Here is a 19,959-nt window from a genome sequence, read left to right as displayed (position 1 = left end):
TATCTCCAATAATTCTTCAAAGTATCCTCCAGAGCGCAGTTTCAGCTCACCCTCAGGGTTAGGAGTGTGGGCGGGGCTTTCCTCCAAGCCCTCGATCTCCACGAGTACTCCCACGGTGACGCTAGCCGGCTCACACACCTGGTCAGTCGCGACGTCCTCTGTCGCTTTAAATGCGGCCGATCTTGGCGCTGCGGCTGCGGCGGGCTCTGGCTGGTGCTCCGTGCTGTAGGGTGATAGCTGCTGGCTGGGCTCTGGATCGGGGTTGCACATGCTGCTTACTGTTATCGGTCCGGGCTTCCTGTTATGAAGCAGACAGGACAACAAGGTAAGTATAAGTGCAGGTAATGTTTATTTTAAAAGCAGCAGTGCCGGAGGTGAGAGGAGATCCTGAGATGGTGAGTATGACTTGAGGGGAAGGTTTTTGAGCCGGGCTGGAACGTGAAGTGAGTAACTGATCCTTTTCTTTTCAGGTGGCGAGACGGGTGGATTCCAAGAACGACTGACGGAGGAATTCTGAAGAGTCCGCGGATCCACAATCCTCCGCTGACGTGGAAGTCAGCTTACGGCCACACACCACTGACGACTGGAACTTTGGGAAGACTGGAACGAGACAGAGTTTAGGTAAGTACAATCAGGTAAGTTTTTCAGATAGTGAGACTCGCAGAGAGACACTAGCAGTCCGCTTTCGCTAGAACGAGCCCGGACAATGAGTGGTGTGTGGAGAGTGGCTTTTGTGTGAGGAGGATGATTGAGTGCAGGTGCGCGGGTGATTGGATCCAGGTGACGGTGATCTGTGATGATGAGCTGAGTGAGGACTGACTGATACGTGACATAGTAAGCCTTAAAGGCATCCCATTTGATACGAGCTGTAGTTTGTGTTGTGTTTAAACAAAAATATTCATCAATTTTATTCCCTACATATCCTACGAAAGATTCATCCTTGAGCCATTTTTGATGTAAGCACCACCTGGGGGGTCTATCAATAAATCTTTATGAGTATATTTTATGTTACATGAAGCATGGTCTGAAATTGTTATACTATCATCTCCATATTAGGCAACAAATCTGCCGAAATTAGAAAGTAATCTATGCGGGAGTACGTGTTAAATGTTTTAGAGTGACAAGAGTTTGTATTATCGATAGGATTTTGATGTCGCCAAATATCTACCATCTGTAACTCTTTCATAAAATTCTGGATGATTTCTCTGCTTTTATGATGAGTCTGGTCAATTCCAGTGGATCGGTCTAGGATTGGATTCAAAACGCAGTTCCAATCTCCACCAATAATATTTTTACCTGAGAGAGAAGAAATGATTAGAAATAAATTTGTAAAGAATCGATCATCGTCTATATTCGGACCATATACATTTACTAAGTTGAAATTTTCATGTAAAATCGTTCCCTGAATAATCAAGTATCTTCCAAATTTATCTTTTATAATATTTGTAACATGCAAAGGCACTGATTTATGAATCAGTGTAATTACACCTCGAGCTCTTGATGTAAATGATGATGCATACGGCGATCCCTGCCACCTCCTGCTTATTCTGATATTTTCCTCCTCAAGAGGGTGGGTTTCCTGCAGGAAGACTATTTTAGAGCCAAGATCTTTTATTTTGTTCATAACCTGCTTAATCTTTTTTGGTGTACCCAAGCCTCTGCAATTCCAGGAAGTATATTTAATTTCAAATTTTTGTGTCATCCAAACAAACATACAATAATCTTATTTTTGCACTACATATATGTGTCTGAGAGTTAACACAAACTAGAACATTAGAACTAAATGCTGCGAGCAGCTAGCCTGGAAAAATCCAGACCCTAATCTATTAAGATTAAGGGTCTGGGATCGAGCAATGAAAACTGCCTAACTCGAGGGGCGGCAACAAGCATGCATTTGAAACTCTCACTGCACACAATTGGATAACGCCACGACCAATCACAACAATACACGCTTAGCTACCAGCAGAGCTAAATGATGTTTCATTAACAAAGTTCGGGAGAAGCGCGTTAGATACTTAGCATAAACATCACAAGAGGAGCCCACTCAAGTCAATCAGCGCCATAGGTTTAAATACAGCTGACTCACCTCAATTCACTCGATGGTTTATCAGTAAACCTCCACCACCCCATCTCATCACTCCGAGTTCTCGCTACTCCTATTGGGGGGTAACGTACTCTGGGTTCGGGCCACTCCCGAGCTCGGAGCCCTTCACCGGACAGCACGCCAAACATGCACTACTATTCTCCGGCTAATTATATGTAAGCGTGAACTCGTGAACTGATAGATTAAACTCTTGCCGTATCCAGTCGGCAAAACAGCATAAACGTCCTTCTTGCAAAGGAACGATTCGAGTTTTTGGTTTTCTGTTCCTCTTTTATATGAAAAGCCAAGTCTACCTCGTTCATTGTAGCGGCCAAAGCCGTTTCAAACAACTTGTTGTTCATCTGTAGCCACAGCGATCTTTCAAAGTTTACTACATGATTCGGACGTCGCAGCGCTGTCGTCATCAGTTTAGCTCGCCTCTGTCCCGCCTACATCAGATACACCGATTTGATTGGTTCCCACAACTGCTTACGTAACTGCATCATTGCTCGATGCCAGAGTGTCTTGCAGAGACAATTCAAATTGTGCTCTCGCGAGACCTCTGGATTTCCAGGGTAGCGAGCAGCATAAACATCACAACAACAAAAACCCCCCACCCAGCTAACTGGGTAAACCCCTGAAGTACACTACTTCCTACCGCGAACATCGTTAGATTCTTAGAATCTGAACTGTTGTCTCAACCTTCACCTCCAACTTTATTCAAGTAATATATCCTTTTTGAACAGTACTTGCATTTGCAACTTCAGTAATGCCTTATCAAAGTACCTTCACTGTGTAGTTGGCAGTGGCAATATCTATGAACATAAGTCATTCTTTTTCTACCAATTCCATTTGGCTCTTCTAGGCAAAGATCTTGGCCTCTGCTGGGGAAGTGAACTTGTGGACTTTCTCTTTATGTGTCAGCACCAACGTGGATGGGGAAAGAATGCCATGCCGCACTGATCGCGAACAACATCGAACTGCTTACGCTGTCTGTGCACCTCCGTAGCGACATCCTTAAACAACTTCACACGCTGGTTTTTATAGAAGATATCCTTCTTTGTTTTGGCAGTTCTTAGTACGATTTCTTTCTGCTTGTAGTTAAGAAATCTCATGATTACCGTTCTCGGTGAGGTATCGGTGTCTCTCTTTGGCCCGGTGCGGTGGGCCCTTTCCAGGACTAAAGGGTGACGCATTGGGTTTAGCTCCAGCGCGTCTGGCAACCAGCTCTCCAAAAAGCCGCACATGTCAGAGCCTTCAGAATTTTCCGGGAGACCCACCAGCCTCAGATTATTCAGACACGATCTTGTTTCCATATCGACCACTTTATCCTCAAGGTGTTTATTTCTTGTCTGTAAGCTCTCGACCACCGCTTTCAAGTCCACCTGTTCGTCTTCCACGTTAGACAGACGCACCTCTGCCTCAGCCATCCGCTCCGTACATTCAGTCACCTCCTTTCTTGTTTCTTCTATAGCTTTAAGTACACCATCAAATCTTCCGGTGAACTCGCTTTTCAAATTGCGTATCTCTCCCAATATCTCATCTTTAGCCATATTTAGGAGCTGTTGGTCTTTGCTAGGTGAAATCAGCGCTTCATTGTTCACATCACCTCCGTTAGCTTCTGTGCTAGCAGCGTTAGCTTCCCTGCTAGCTGGCTGCTCTGTGCCATGCACTCCAAAGCTTGTTAATTTAGATTGCGTTGTTGATTTCGGCTTATCTCAGTGCTAGGCATTTCTGCGTCAATTCCATAGTTTCGGAGAGTTTTTGGATCAAGTATAAGGATTAGACAGGATTATTATAGAGAGCAGACTCAAACGTGACCCTCTAGCTTGCGGTCATACCCGGAAGTCCATAATAATACAACATTTTAAGTAGGCAGGGTTAGTTAACACACAAGTAACCTATAACTGAACATCATATGATACATTATCTAATTCTTAATATGATTTAAATCTAATAAAAAATAAAAAAAAATCCATGTCTTTAATATGAAATGCTTCCACTGTAGGGGGAGATGAGAATAGGTTTTGAGATTACGTGTAACTCCTCCTTTAATAGTTTAGTGTGTATAAGATCTTAATGTTGCTGGGTTTGATGTTTGTGCTTTGAGCAATTAAAAATGGTGTTAATTTGGATTTGTCTTTTTTTGCATTAGACCTGATGACACTGAAAGAGGAGAGTCAAGAACTCAATGAAAAGGAAGATGATCTCCAGCATGAGAAACATGATTTCATGTCTGGAGAAAAATCATATATTTGCTCGGATACGGAAACAAAAGCACAAAAGACGGCAATAAAAATAAGTGTTTTTACCTGCCAACAGTGTGGAAAAACTTCCAACAGAAAGGAATACCTTAAAGTCCACATGAGAATTCACACTGGAGAAAGACCTTACAGCTGCCAACAGTGTGGAAAGAGTTTCATTCGAAAAGGAAACCTTACTTATCATATGAGAGTTCACACTGGAAAGAGACCCTTTGTCTGCAAACAGTGTGGAAAGAGATTTTCTGAAAGAGGAAGCCTTAATGTTCACATGAGAATCCACTCTGGAGAAAGACCTTACACCTGCACACTATGTGGAATGAGCTTCAATCGAAAATCAAACCTTAACAAACACACAAACATTCACTCTGGAGAAAGACCTTTCACCTGCCAAAAGTGTGGAAGGAGTTTCATTCAAAAAGACAAACTTCAAAACCACATGAGAGTTCACACTGGAGAGAAGCCTTACGCATGCTCTCAATGTGAAAGGAGTTTTGCACATAAACACAGCCTTGATGCCCACGTCAGAGTTCACACTGGAGAAAAGCCTTACACCTGCAACCTATGTGGAAAGAGCTTCGGTCGAAAATCAAGCCTTGATAAACACACAAACATTCACACTGGAGAAAAACCTTTCATGTGTTCTCAATGTCCAAGGAGTTTTATACAGAAATATTCTCTTGATGTCCACATGAAAACTCATACTGGAGAGAAAGCTTTCACCTGTCATGAATGTGGAAAGAGATTCACTCAAAAAAGAAGCCTTAAAAGACACATGAAGTTTCACACTGGAGAAAAGCCTGATCAGAGTTTTGACGGACATTGAGTAGCTCGCTTACATGTACAGTACAATCACACCAGAGTGATTAGACTACAATTTGTCATGTGATTAACTGTAAATATATTTATATATATATATTATATTTCATTTCCGCTTACATGTGACTCAGATCTGTTTTTGTCATGACACTGTGAACAGCACAAACCACATGGAATTTCTGCCATTTGTGGTACTAAATCTGATAAAGGTCAGATGTTTTGCAATGTGACCGCAGTGTGAGTCACCTAAAAGATTTAACATTCTACTCAATGTTTTCAGTTGTGAAAGAACTCACAAGCATTACAGTTACAACTTTACAGTGCCTTGCAAAAGTATTCATACCCCTTCATATTTTTTTTCACATTTTGTTTTGTTGCAGCATTATGTTAAACTGCTTTAAATTAGTTTTCCCTCCACATCAATTTACACTCCATACACCATAATAATGACAAAACAAATTTTACAAATTTATTAAAAATAAAACCCTGAAATAAGTACATTGCATAAGTATTCATACCCTTAACTCATACATAGTTGAAGCACCTTTACAGCCTCAAGTCTTTATGGGTATGATATGACAAGCTTTGCACATCTGCATTTTGCAATTATCTGCCAGTCTTTGCCTCACCTTTTCACCTCTCAAGCTCTGTCAGCTTGGATGGGGGCTGGCAGACATTTTCTAGAGTCCTAGTTGTTCCAATCGTCTTCCATTATGGATAATGCTTCTGTCAACCTTCAATGCAGCTTTTTTCTGAACTCTTCTCTAGATCATTGCCTTAACACAAGTCTGTCACTGAGCTCTACAGGCAGTTATCTTGACCTCAGGACTTGGTTTTTGCTCTGATATGCATTTTCAGCTGTTAGACCTTTTCTGAGAGGTGTGTGCCTTTCTAAATCAGACTCATTCAAATGAATTTGCCACAGTTTAACTCCACTCGAAGTGTAGTAACATCTAGAAGCAATATGAATGCTCCTGAGCTAAATTTCGAGTGTCCCAGAAAAGGGTATGAATACTTATGCAACGGGATCTTTTCAGTTTTTTATTTCTAATAAATTTGCACATATGTTAAAAACCTATTTTTGCTTTGCCATTATGGAGTAGGGAGTGTAGACTGATGTGGGAAAAAAGTAATTTAAAGTAGTTTAACATAAGGCAGCAACATAACAAAATGTGAAAAAATGAAGGGGTATGAATAATTTCGCAAGGCACTGTACATACAAACAAAACATGAGGGCTCATATCATGAAAGTTTCAAAACTGTTTTTTGTCACATCCTTGTCTTTTATTTTTCATATTGCCTGTGCATAATTTTGCTGGCTTATAATAACACATAATCATTTACTTTATATCCTCCATTTTTACTTCCGTATGACGGCATGCTGCGCAAGTGTTGCCAAATCAACCGTATCTTCGCAGAGTTGGGCTACTTTTTCCACTGTTTCCTCTGGTTGTTTTCCAAATTTGTGGGTTGACCCAACCACTCTAATGTGGTATTTACCTCCTGAACACAGTTGGGCTAGTTTTAGAGTAGGTTTGAGAGGCAATTGGGCAGATTTTGTTGTAAAAACCTGGAAATCCTGTTTGTATTATTCGTTTTCACGAGGGCCAGTTCAGAACCATGATCTGTTCACACTAGAAATCTGATATTGGTCACATTTGAAGCAAAAATGTAAACATTTACACTACAAACTCTGTTTAGTCCGTTTTTGAGAGGGTTTTCAACTTTAGTGTTCAACATATTGTTCAGAAATGCAAACAATTAAAGACTGAAATTCTAAATTTGGTTTGTTTTGAGCCACAGGAACACAGAGAACCCTTTGTTATAGATACATTTTGATCATTCGAATTGATAGGACACATCCTGAAAATTACTTTAGATACTTTCATTGTACTTCTGCTTTTTTTGCAGTAATAAATGGCTCATCTTACCCCACTGTTCCCCTACTGTGTCGCATTGTAGGATATATTATTTTACGAATTTGTTGGGTTTTGTTCTCTATTATCATGCTGTTTAGAAAATGTTGGAATTTGGTGACAGTAATTTGTGACTAAATGTCAGTATTTGACGTCAAATGGATGTTGGAATTTGCTTACTTTACAACACAACCTAAAAACATCAAAACTAACATTAGATGTATAACTGACAATGGATTTTGTTTGCACAACCTTGTAACCAAAATTGAACCAAATGTCTAATGACACTGTGCCTGCTGAAACATGGAAATTAGATTCATGTATAAATTAATCAATGCATGACATAAATGGGTGTATTGCATACATGGGAAATAAAAGTATGAATACTCGTTTTTTTTTTTTTTTGTTTTGTTTTTTTTAGTCAGCTTTAAAATTCAATATCAAACATGCCTTTAGGTCAGGGGTGCCCAAACTTGGTTCTAGAGGGCCGGTGTCCTGCAGAGTTTAGCTCCAACCCCAACTGAACACAGTTACTAGACTTACCAGCTTTAAGACAGAGTCTCACATATTATATGTGCTGAAAGCACTCAATTAGACAGCAACCTCTGATGTTTTTTTTTTTTTTTTTGGTTGATTTATTTATTTTTTATTATGCAACAAAAGAACAACAAATACAAATGCAAAGACAGAATAAGAACAAAAGACAATGTGAGGTACATATATTAATCCATATTAGCTTATTAGACTCCATTAAAAGAGTTTACATAGCTACACATCAAAATCTTTCCTAAAAACGAAAAAGGAAGTTTTCTTTGAACATTTACATTTATGAATGTACAAGAAATAGCAAAAAATTAATAATAAATTTAGAGGGAGAAGGGTCTGAATTCAAAGAGTGATCAATAAAAAACATTTTACAGAAGTTTTCCTTTTTTTTTTTTTTTTTATTGGAAAAGTCAACCCAGGAACACAGTCTCACTTTTTAGATAGTAGACGAGGCAGTGTGTGAACAAGACTTTTATTTTGATCCGGTGATGTGACGTCAAAAGGCTGTGCCGCGCTCCTGCGCCTGTGTTTCAGCTGAAGAAATTGTTGTTTTTAATTGTTTAAATCGCATTTACAATGTGTTCCGTATACTCTACAGTATGGAAACAAATCTTTTCCAAACTCTCAGTCAATGATTCACTGGTTTGAGTTGCTAGAATCATCGCAAGTTGATGATACCTGCTGATCAAAACGGTGTAAATGCAAAGCGAAGATGTTTAATCAAAAGATAGATTTTTTTTTTTAAGTTTAATCTATTTAATGTAATATGTGACCCTGGACCACAAAACCAGTCATAAGGTAAAATTTTACAAAACTGAGATTTATACATCATATGAAAGCTCAATAAATAAGCTTTCTATTGATGTATGATTTGTTAGGATAGAACAATATTTGACCGAGATACATCTATTTGAAAATCTGGAATCTGAGGGTGCAAAAAATCAAAATACTGAGAAAATCACCTTTAAAGTTGTCCAAATTAGGTTCTTAACAATGCATTTTACAAATCAAAAATTACATTTTGATATATTTACAGTAGGAATTTTACAAAAAATCTTCATGGAACATGATCTTTACTTAATTTCCTAATGATTTTTGGCATAAAAGAAAAATCTAAAATTTTGACCCATACAATGTATTTTTGGCTATTGCTACAAATATACCCCAGCGACTTAAGACTGGTTTTGTGGTCCAGGGTCACATATACTAATCATTATTGTACGGTAAATCATGTTTGTGCATTTCTTGTTCTTTTATTAATTTTTTCTTGTTGTTGTTATTATGATTATTATTATTTATGGTTAATAAATATGGACCATGTGTTTTTAGTGATTCAAGGCCTCTAACATCACTCTGACTGACTCCCTTAGTGCACCCAGAGATTTAGTTTCTTTCTGTTAATTATTCTCATCTTTAACAGGACAGAGTGTCCAAACACACAGAAAAACTCCTGGTGATCCACGTATCACAGTTATAAAGATATCATTTATTAAAGAGGAGAATGAAGTTATGAAGATTTTGATGTGTTATGTTTTTTTTTCCCTTCGTTTCTTTTTCTGCTTTTAAAATGCCATTTTCTACTCTCATTCTGCTGCTCTGATTTAAACTACATTTAAAGAGTCATGTCTCATTTCATTATTCAACGTAAACGGCCACTGTTAAAACTAGTGAGATCAGAAACTCCAGCCCGGTCCTAAAACATCTTTACTGAGCTGCAGAAATTGACATTGAGAAGGACAGGGTAGATTTGTGCTTTAGAAGATTTCAGATTTCAGGCGACCCTGCCTTTCAGATTAATAATTGTCAATCCCTGTTTACACATACTATAAACCTTATTTCTAACATATAGAGTTGATCAAAAGCAAACATATGAACATAGAAACTAATGAAGAGCATTCATTTCCTTAAAATTATGACAGAATGGTTGGTTTACAAAGCTTAATAAACTCACAGAACTGAAGCTAAATGTTCCTGACTCTATTCTTGATTTGTCTTGTAATGATGTTCAGCACCACGGACAGCAGCTGATCCAGAGCTCAGAGCAGCAGTGGATGTGACGACTACCAAACCAACAACACACATCCATACTTTACAGTCATGACTTTATTGTTGGTTTACTGCTGCATTTTCAACATCTTAATATGGGGAAGTAATAAATAATCAAACTTTGCTACAAATAGTCTTTCATCATTGTATTAAATTATCTGGAAAGTGTCAGCAATATCTAATATGTGTTAGCTAACAAGGACTCCAGGTAATTCTGACATGTCTTAAATGTGCGTTCCTGCAGTAATTCTTTAAGACATGCCTGAATAAATAAACACATTCATAACACTAAATGTTGTCCAGTTGTCAGGTGTTCACATGAAACTTTGTTGTATGGGGTTTCAAATGCACCATATGTCTCTATATTTGCTACTTTATTCAATTTAGAGATATTTACACCATATGTTTTCATTTGTTTAGTTTTATGCTCTACATACTTTTTCAAGTATTGCAATACATTTGAATATGTATGACACACAAAACTAATATTTTTCTTTTAAAACATGTCCTTGTTTGCTGTTGGAATAAATCAGTACATTGAGGTTGTTGATGTACAGTATTTACAGGCAAATTACAGTCACTCACCATATTTTTGAAAATTTTCAGTCAGGTTTTAAGTCTGTTCATAGCATTGAGTCTGCTTTGCTGAGAGTGCAAAATAATATTTTAGTTGCAAGCGATGCAGGTGAGGCAGTCTGAGCTGTACACTTATTAATTTCCTAAGAAGACATTGAGGCAGACTTCAGTGAGAGATCAGTGCACGAATCTGTCTTTTATTTTGGTCTGGTGGTGTGACGCGCCGCTCTCCTCTTCTGATGTGATTCACCTGAAGAAAGGTTCGTGGTTTTAAAGTTTTTAAATCAATTAATTAAAGCGTTTTTACAAGCTATGTAAAATAAATGCATGCATCATTCTTAAATACAACATTGTAATGCTTTATTTAGTGTTACTCAAAACGTTAGCCTTTAGTAACAGAGAAGTGCGTTTTATTTCGCTCTCTATATCATGAATCAATCGTGTGATGATAAGAAGAGATGAGAGAAACTGAGAATCCGAATCATTTGAATCAAATCATTTGTGAAATGATTCAGTGATTCGATTCAGCGGCACGCGGACTACAAACGACAACAACAAACACAAACCAGTGGAATCACAACCGATAATTATTTCATTAAAGTCTTAGATATGATGTACAAATAATTGAATACCAAATGTAAGTTAAAACTAGCCTACCTAACTATGAACGATCTGTGTAATTTGTGTATAGTTATTATCAAATCTATTAGCTCTCACTCTGAAAAATGAACTAATTGAGAGGCACACAGAGATTTAATTTGCATTTATTTTATCTTTAATTTTTCTCATCTTAAACAGGACAAAGTGTACAAACACAGAACATCTCCTGGAGAATCAACTGAGATCTATGTGACACACACTATTATAAAGATGGCGTTTATTAAAGAGGAGAGTGAAGACATGAAGTTTGAAGAAACATTGAAACATGAAGATACTGAGGAACACACAAAGATGGAGTTTATTAAAGAGGAGAGTGAAGACATGAAGATTGAAAAAACATTCATCAAACATGAAGATACTGAGGAACAAACAGGTTGGTTTTCATTCTCAAAGCTGAGCTCATTACAGAAATGAATGATATTTATGCATTATGTCACACGAGTGTAGAAATGTTAAGACATTTGACAGAAGTGTTGAGATCACATGACCAATACTAACGCTGCTTTCAATATTCTGCTTTCACACTGAGCATTTGTTATTATGACATCATGCATTTATGTTGTAACAATAATATGGAAATAAGCCTAAAAAACATATTTTTCAGTAATATTAAAACCATTGATTTCTATCACTTAGGCTGATTATGCAAAAGTATCTAAAAAGTTATTTATGTTCAAATTATTTGCACAAACCTTGAAATGTAAGTAATCACATTTTGGCTACTGCATGCTGACTACATTTGTTCATTTTTAAGTATTTGGTAAGCAAATAAAACAGCCAGTGGACACAGCCAGCGCTACATCTACATTAATCCAGATACAAATGAAAAGGTGTTTTTGTTTTAAAATTTTCTCCATCCACCCTAGCGTTTTCGTTTTCAAATGAAAATGTATTAGTGTTTACCAGACCTAAAAGATAGAATGGGGCAGGGGCGGAGCAGCCAATTTAAAAGTGGGGGGGACAGTATGGTGATGTTCGTACAGTATAATAATAAATTCTAAATAGAAGAACAATGGGAATTTTACAGCACCAAAGTGGCAATTTGAGGACACCCAAGAGATTTGCGCTGTGATTGGCTAAATGTTAGTTCACTCAAATCTAAGTAACAAATCAGTGAACAATGGCGGAAATATTGGTGCTAGGTCAAAGAAAGTGCGGGGGACACGTCCCCCCCGTCCCCCCCGGTTGCTACGCCCCTGGAATGGGGAATGACTTTATGGTGACAGCTTTATTCTCATTGGTTTGAACTACTACTATTATTGTATTCTAAAAATAAAATAAACTTTTTCTTAAAGCTAAAATCATGATTTAATGTGTATATTCCCAAATATACTTTCATAGTTTTTTTTTTAAATCATACTTATTGTTGTATAAAAACAACTGTAAATTACATCCATCAATTTAATGTGAAAAATACCACAGATATGCTTATTTATGTTACAGCCGATGAAATTGTGAAGGGAATATTGCTTGTAAATAAATTACTTGAACAACAAATTAATTTTTTATTTTTATTTTCTTACATATAGCTTTTTACTTTGTTCTACAAATGGATGATTGATTTAGCTGTCTAAAGGACAAGCGCATATCAAGGCTTAATGTCAAGCTCTGGGGGCTGTTTCAAAAAAGACGCTCAGAAAAACTGGGATTAAAGTCCAAAACATATGGAAGCCCGTTCCCGCCACAGTTGAGAGAAAAAAATATTCCGTAAGTACTTTCTCGTAATAATGACTTAGTTTCTCATTAATATGAGATGTTAAGTCATTATTATGAGATGTTAAGTCATTATTACGAGAAAGTTTCTCATTATTATGAGATGTTTTCTCGTAATAATGACTTAACATCTCATAATAATGACTTAACATCTCATATTAATGAGAAACTTTCTCTTAATAATGACTTAACATCTCATATTAATGAGAAACTTTCTCGTAATAATGACTTAACATCTCATAATAATGACTTAACATCTCATATTAATGAGAAACTTTCTCGTGATAATGACTTAACATCTCATATTAATGAGAAACTTTCTCGTGATAATGACTTAACATCTCATATTAATGAGAAACTTTCTCGTAATAATGACTTAACATCTCATAATAATGACTTAACATCTCATATTAATGAGAAACCTTCTCATAATAATGACTTAACATCTCATAATAATGACTTAACATCTCATAATAATGAGAAACCTTCTCATAATAATGACTTAACATCTCATATTAATGAGAAACCTTCTCATAATAATGACTTAACATCTCATATTAATGACTTAACATCTCATAATAATGAGAAACCTTCTCATAATAATGACTTAACATCTCATATTAATGAGAAACTTTCTCATAATAATGACTTAACATCTCATATTAATGAGAAACTTTCTCGTAATAATGACTTAACATCTCATAATAATGACTTAACATCTCATATTAATGAGAAACCTTCTCATAATAATGACTTAACATCTCATAATAATGACTTAACATCTCATAATAATGAGAAACCTTCTCATAATAATGACTTAACATCTCATATTAATGAGAAACCTTCTCATAATAATGACTTAACATCTCATAATAATGACTTAACATCTCATAATAATGAGAAACCTTCTCATAATAATGACTTAACATCTCATATTAATGAGAAACTTTCTCATAATAATGACTTAACATCTCATATTAATGAGAAACTTTCTCATAATAATGACTTAACATCTCATATTAATGAGAAACTTTCTCATAATAATGACTTAACATCTCATATTAATGAGAAACTTTCTCATAATAATGACTTAACATCTCATATTAATGAGAAACTTTCTCATATTAATGAGAAACTTTCTCATAATAATGACTTAACATCTCATATTAATGACTTAACATCTCATATTAATGAGAAACTTTCTCATATTAATGAGAAACTTTCTCATAATAATGACTTAACATCTCATAATAATGACTTAACATCTCATATTAATGAGAAACTTTCTCATATTAATGAGAAACTTTCTCATAATAATGACTTAACATCTCATATTAATGACTTAACATCTCATATTAATGACTTAACATCTCATATTAATGACTTAACATCTCATATTAATGAGAAACTTTCTCATATTAATGACTTAACATCTCATATTAATGACTTAACATCTCATATTAATGAGAAACTTTCTCGTAATAATGACTTAACATCTCATATTAATGAGAAACTTTCTCGTAATAATGACTTAACATCTCATATTAATGAGAAACTTTCTCGTAATAATGACTTAACATCTCATATTAATGAGAAACTTTCTCGTAATAATGACTTAACATCTCATAATAATGACTTAACATCTCATATTAATGAGAAACTTTCTCATAATAATGACTTAACATCTCATAATGACTTAACATCTCATATTAATGAGAAACCTTCTCATAATAATGACTTAACATCTCATATTAATGAGAAACCTTCTCATAATAATGACTTAACATCTCATAATAATGACTTAACATCTCATAATAATGAGAAACCTTCTCATAATAATGACTTAACATCTCATATTAATGAGAAACTTTCTCATAATAATGACTTAACATCTCATATTAATGAGAAACTTTCTCATAATAATGACTTAACATCTCATATTAATGAGAAACTTTCTCATAATAATGACTTAACATCTCATATTAATGAGAAACTTTCTCATAATAATGACTTAACATCTCATATTAATGAGAAACTTTCTCATAATAATGACTTAACATCTCATATTAATGAGAAACTTTCTCATAATAATGACTTAACATCTCATATTAATGAGAAACTTTCTCATAATAATGACTTAACATCTCATAATAATGACTTAACATCTCATATTAATGAGAAACTTTCTCATATTAATGAGAAACTTTCTCATAATAATGACTTAACATCTCATATTAATGACTTAACATCTCATATTAATGACTTAACATCTCATATTAATGACTTAACATCTCATATTAATGAGAAACTTTCTCATATTAATGACTTAACATCTCATATTAATGAGAAACTTTCTCGTAATAATGACTTAACATCTCATATTAATGAGAAACTTTCTCGTAATAATGACTTAACATCTCATATTAATGAGAAACTTTCTCATAATAATGACTTAACATCTCATAATAATGACTTAACATCTCATATTAATGAGAAACTTTCTCATAATAATGACTTAACATCTCATAATGACTTAACATCTCATATTAATGAGAAACTTTCTCATAATAATGACTTAACATCTCATATTAATGAGAAACTTTCTCATAATAATGACTTAACATCTCATATTAATGATAAACTTTCTCATAATAATGACTTAACATCTCATATTAATGAGAAACTTTCTCATAATAATGACTTAACATCTCATAATAATGACTTAACATCTCATATTAATGACTTAACATCTCATATTAATGAGAAACTTTCTCGTAATAATGACTTAACATCTCATATTAATGAGAAACTTTCTCGTAATAATGACTTAACATCTCATATTAATGAGAAACTTTCTCATAATAATGACTTAACATCTCATAATAATGACTTAACATCTCATATTAATGAGAAACTTTCTCATAATAATGACTTAACATCTCATAATAATGACTTAACATCTCATATTAATGAGAAACTTTCTCATAATAATGACTTAACATCTCATATTAATGAGAAACTTTCTCATAATAATGACTTAACATCTCATATTAATGACTTAACATCTCATATTAATGAGAAACTTTCTCGTAATAATGACTTAACATCTCATATTAATGACTTAACATCTCATATTAATGAGAAACTTTCTCGTAATAATGACTTAACATCTCATATTAATGACTTAACATCTCATATTAATGAGAAACTTTCTCGTAATAATGACTTAACATCTCATATTAATGAGAAACTTTCTCGTAATAATGACTTAACATCTCATATTAATGAGAAACTTTCTCATAATAATGACTTAACATCTCATAATAATGACTTAACATCTCATATTAATGAGAAACTTTCTCATATTAATGAGAAACTTTCTCATAATAATGACTTAACATCTCATATTAATGAGAAACTTTCTCATAATAATGACTTAACATCTCATATTAATGAGAAACTTTCTCATAATAATGACTTAACATCTCATATTAATGAGAAACTTTCTCGTAATAATGACTTAACATCTCATATTAATGACTTAACATCTCATATTAATGAGAAACTTTCTCGTAATGACTTAACATCTCATATTAATGACTTAACATCTCATATTAATGAGAAACTTTCTCGTAATAATGACTTAACATCTCATATTAATGAGAAACTTTCTCGTAATAATGACTTAACATCTCATATTAATGAGAAACTTTCTCGTAATAATGACTTAACATCTCATATTAATGAGAAACTTTCTCGTAATAATGACTTAACATCTCATATTAATGAGAAACTTTCTCATAATAATAACTTAACATCTCATATTAATGAGAAACTTTCTCATAATAATGACTTAACATCTCATATTAATGAGAAACTTTCTCGTAATAATGACTTAACATCTCATATTAATGACTTAACATCTCATATTAATGAGAAACTTTCTCGTAATGACTTAACATCTCATATTAATGACTTAACATCTCATATTAATGAGAAACTTTCTCGTAATAATGACTTAACATCTCATATTAATGAGAAACTTTCTCGTAATAATGACTTAACATCTCATATTAATGAGAAACTTTCTCGTAATAATGACTTAACATCTCATATTAATGAGAAACTTTCTCGTAATAATGACTTAACATCTCATATTAATGAGAAACTTTCTCATAATAATAACTTAACATCTCATATTAATGAGAAACTTTCTCATAATAATGACTTAACATCTCATATTAATGACTTAACATCTCATATTAATGAGAAACTTTCTCGTAATAATGACTTAACATCTCATATTAATGACTTAACATCTCATATTAATGACTTAACATCTCATATTAATGAGAAACTTTCTCGTAATAATGACTTAACATCTCATATTAATGAGAAACTTTCTCGTAATAATGACTTAACATCTCATATTAATGAGAAACTTTCTCGTAATAATGACTTAACATCTCATATTAATGAGAAACTTTCTCATAATAATGACTTAACATCTCATATTAATGAGAAACTTTCTCATATTAATGAGAAACTTTCTCATAATAATGACTTAACATCTCATATTAATGAGAAACTTTCTCGTAATAATGACTTAACATCTCATATTAATGAGAAACTTTCTCGTAATAATGACTTAACATCTCATATTAATGAGAAACTTTCTCGTAATAATGACTTAACATCTCATATTAATGAGAAACTTTCTCATAATAATGACTTAACATCTCATATTAATGAGAAACTTTCTCATATTAATGAGAAACTTTCTCATAATAATGACTTAACATCTCATATTAATGAGAAACTTTCTCATAATAATGACTTAACATCTCATATTAATGAGAAACTTTCTCATATTAATGACTTAACATCTCATATTAATGAGAAACTTTCTCGTAATAATGACTTAACATCTCATATTAATGACTTAACATCTCATATTAATGAGAAACTTTCTCGTAATGACTTAACATCTCATATTAATGACTTAACATCTCATATTAATGAGAAACTTTCTCGTAATAATGAGAAACTTTCTCATGATAATGACTTAACATCTCATATTAATGACTTAACATCTCATATTAATGAGAAACTTTCTCGTAATAATGAGAAACTTTCTCGTAATAATGACTTAACATCTCATAATAATGAGAAATTTTCCCGTAATAATGACTTAACATCTCGAAATAACGAAAAACTTTCTCATGATAATGTCTTAGTATCTCGTGATAATAAGTCAGTTTCTCATAACAATGACAACTTTGTAATTCTGACGCATACTGTACTAAATATTGTTGATGCGGACCTCAGTTTCATCCATGGCTTTTAAACAAATAGAGCAGTATTTCAGACAGGGACTAACAAATCCTGAAATACTAACTCTACTAAAAGAGGTACATAGAGTCAAAATTAGCAGTCGCACCCTTGAGCGAATATTGAGCCTTTGGAGGAGAAAGAACAAGACTGATTACGCTCATGTTGCAGCTTTCATTCAGCACCAACTACAAACATCAGGGCACAGGGGCGTAGAGTCTGGGTACGCACGGTATACAGGTGCATATGGGCCTGGGCAGATTAGGGGCCTGCTGAGCCAAAGGGGGGAACTTTTAATTGAAATGAGGGAACGTATAGAATTCTGCACTGGCCCAGCCCTGACCTGAGACGCTCAGGCCAGAGCCCTGTCAGTCCAACAACGTATCAGAACAGAGCCCGTGTTGCAGCCATTAAAACAGTTCAGTTGTAGATTCTAATGGCAAAGTGGCTATATTTCGTTTCGTTTCTTTATTAAGTTAATTTAGCAATATGTTTGAAACATTTTATGTTTGTTAAATTCAAGCCTTTTTTTAAAGTATAACGACCAAGCAGCCAGCGGCAATGAGTTGAGCATGTTTGATCCGGTTGTAGATCAATTTAGCCTTCTCAAATCAACACGACTTGCCTAAAAAAACATCTATAGACATAAAAAACTTGATGCATTTCACAATATTAATTTAAACATTTATTTACCTAGATAAATGTGCGCTGTTAGACACATATCTAGTCGTTTGTGTGGAGAGGGGAAGCTAAAGCGTGCTTTACATGGAAGTGCCAACGCGACCACTTGCATTTTTTTCTTAATAAGACTGGACACCTAAAATAAGCCATCATTTTTGCTCATAAAGGTAAGAGTAATACATTATTCGGCACTACAGAAGGTCTACTTTTATTTGTGAGCACTCACAATATCAACAAAACGTTATGCTTTCGTGAAATAGCTAAAGCAACAAACAGCGCTTTCTGCCGTCTCTGTCTTGAGGAGGAGCGCTTCACAAAAATGATCCGAAACTCAGCGAACATTTGCTTCACAGATATGATAAATGTAACTATACAATGCTTTAAATGACTACATTTAAACGAAAGAATTTATGTAATTTTATATTGGGTAAAGTTAATGTGAAAAACAATTAAAAAAGCAATAAAAACGTAGGCTTCAACTCAGTTAACTGGCTGAATTATGAGAATAATAAAACAATTGTTGGCTTTTCTGAGGTATTATGCTATTATTATAAAATGTTTTATTGACTTTTTTATTTGAAACGCTGATTTTTCGATTTTTATAAGACATGCTGTTTATTATTTGTTTAATTCAAATATTTTTTCATGTTTATTTCGTGCTGATGATTGATTCACTACAAATCAAAGAGCATAAAAACACATGTATTGTTTGTATTTTATCATAAAATTGACAGAATTTATAAGCTGAGACTTGTGTGCTACAAATAATGAATGGACTTGAAAACGTTAAATATTATTTCCAAGCATTTATACCGTAAAGCAAGCGCTGTTTGTTCCTTTAGCTATTTAACGAAAGCATAACGTTTTGTTGATATTGTGAGTGTGCACACAAATAAAAGTAGACCTTCTGCAGTTCCGAATGATGTATTACTCTTACTTGTATGAGCAAAAATAATGCCATATTTTAAGTGTTTTATGTCTATACATTTTATTTTAGGCAAGTCGTGTTGATTTGAGAAGGCTAAATAGATCAAACATGCTCAACTCATTGCCGCTGGCTGCTTGGTCGTTATACTTAAAAAAAAAAAAAGCTCATTATTAAGAGAGAAAGTTTCTCATTAATATGAGATGTTAAGTCACTATTACGAGAAACTTTCTCATTATTATGAGATGTTAAGTCATTAATATGAGATGTTAAGTCATTATTATGAGATGTTAAGTCATTAATATGAGATGTTAAGTCATTATTATGAGATGTTAAGTCATTAATATGAGATGTTAAGTCATTATTACGAGAAACTTTCTCGTTACTACGAGATTTATTTTT

General features: G+C 33.9%; 1 protein-coding gene across 1 annotated transcript; it reads left to right on the top strand.

Annotated features, from left to right (window-relative positions):
• Positions 1-4,315: 4,315 nt before the first annotated feature.
• Positions 4,316-5,560, top strand: LOC141316980 (uncharacterized). Its single transcript, XM_073832850.1, has one exon. It carries the CDS (start codon positions 4,316-4,318, stop codon positions 5,168-5,170), a length of 855 nt encoding a protein of 284 aa, XP_073688951.1. The 3' UTR covers positions 5,171-5,560.
• The last annotated feature ends 14,399 nt before the right edge of the window (positions 5,561-19,959 follow it).

Source organism: Garra rufa, unplaced genomic scaffold, assembly GCF_049309525.1.
Source record: "Garra rufa unplaced genomic scaffold, GarRuf1.0 hap1_unplaced_183, whole genome shotgun sequence".
NCBI classification, from domain to species: Eukaryota; Metazoa; Chordata; class Actinopteri; order Cypriniformes; family Cyprinidae; genus Garra; species Garra rufa.
This window is presented reverse-complemented; position numbering and strand designations above follow the sequence as displayed.

What these genes read in the sequence shown, in the direction of transcription:
- LOC141316980 (XM_073832850.1), top strand. Translation starts at nt 4,316, where the DNA reads ATGTCTGGAGAAAAATCATATATTTGCTCGGATACGGAAACAAAAGCA.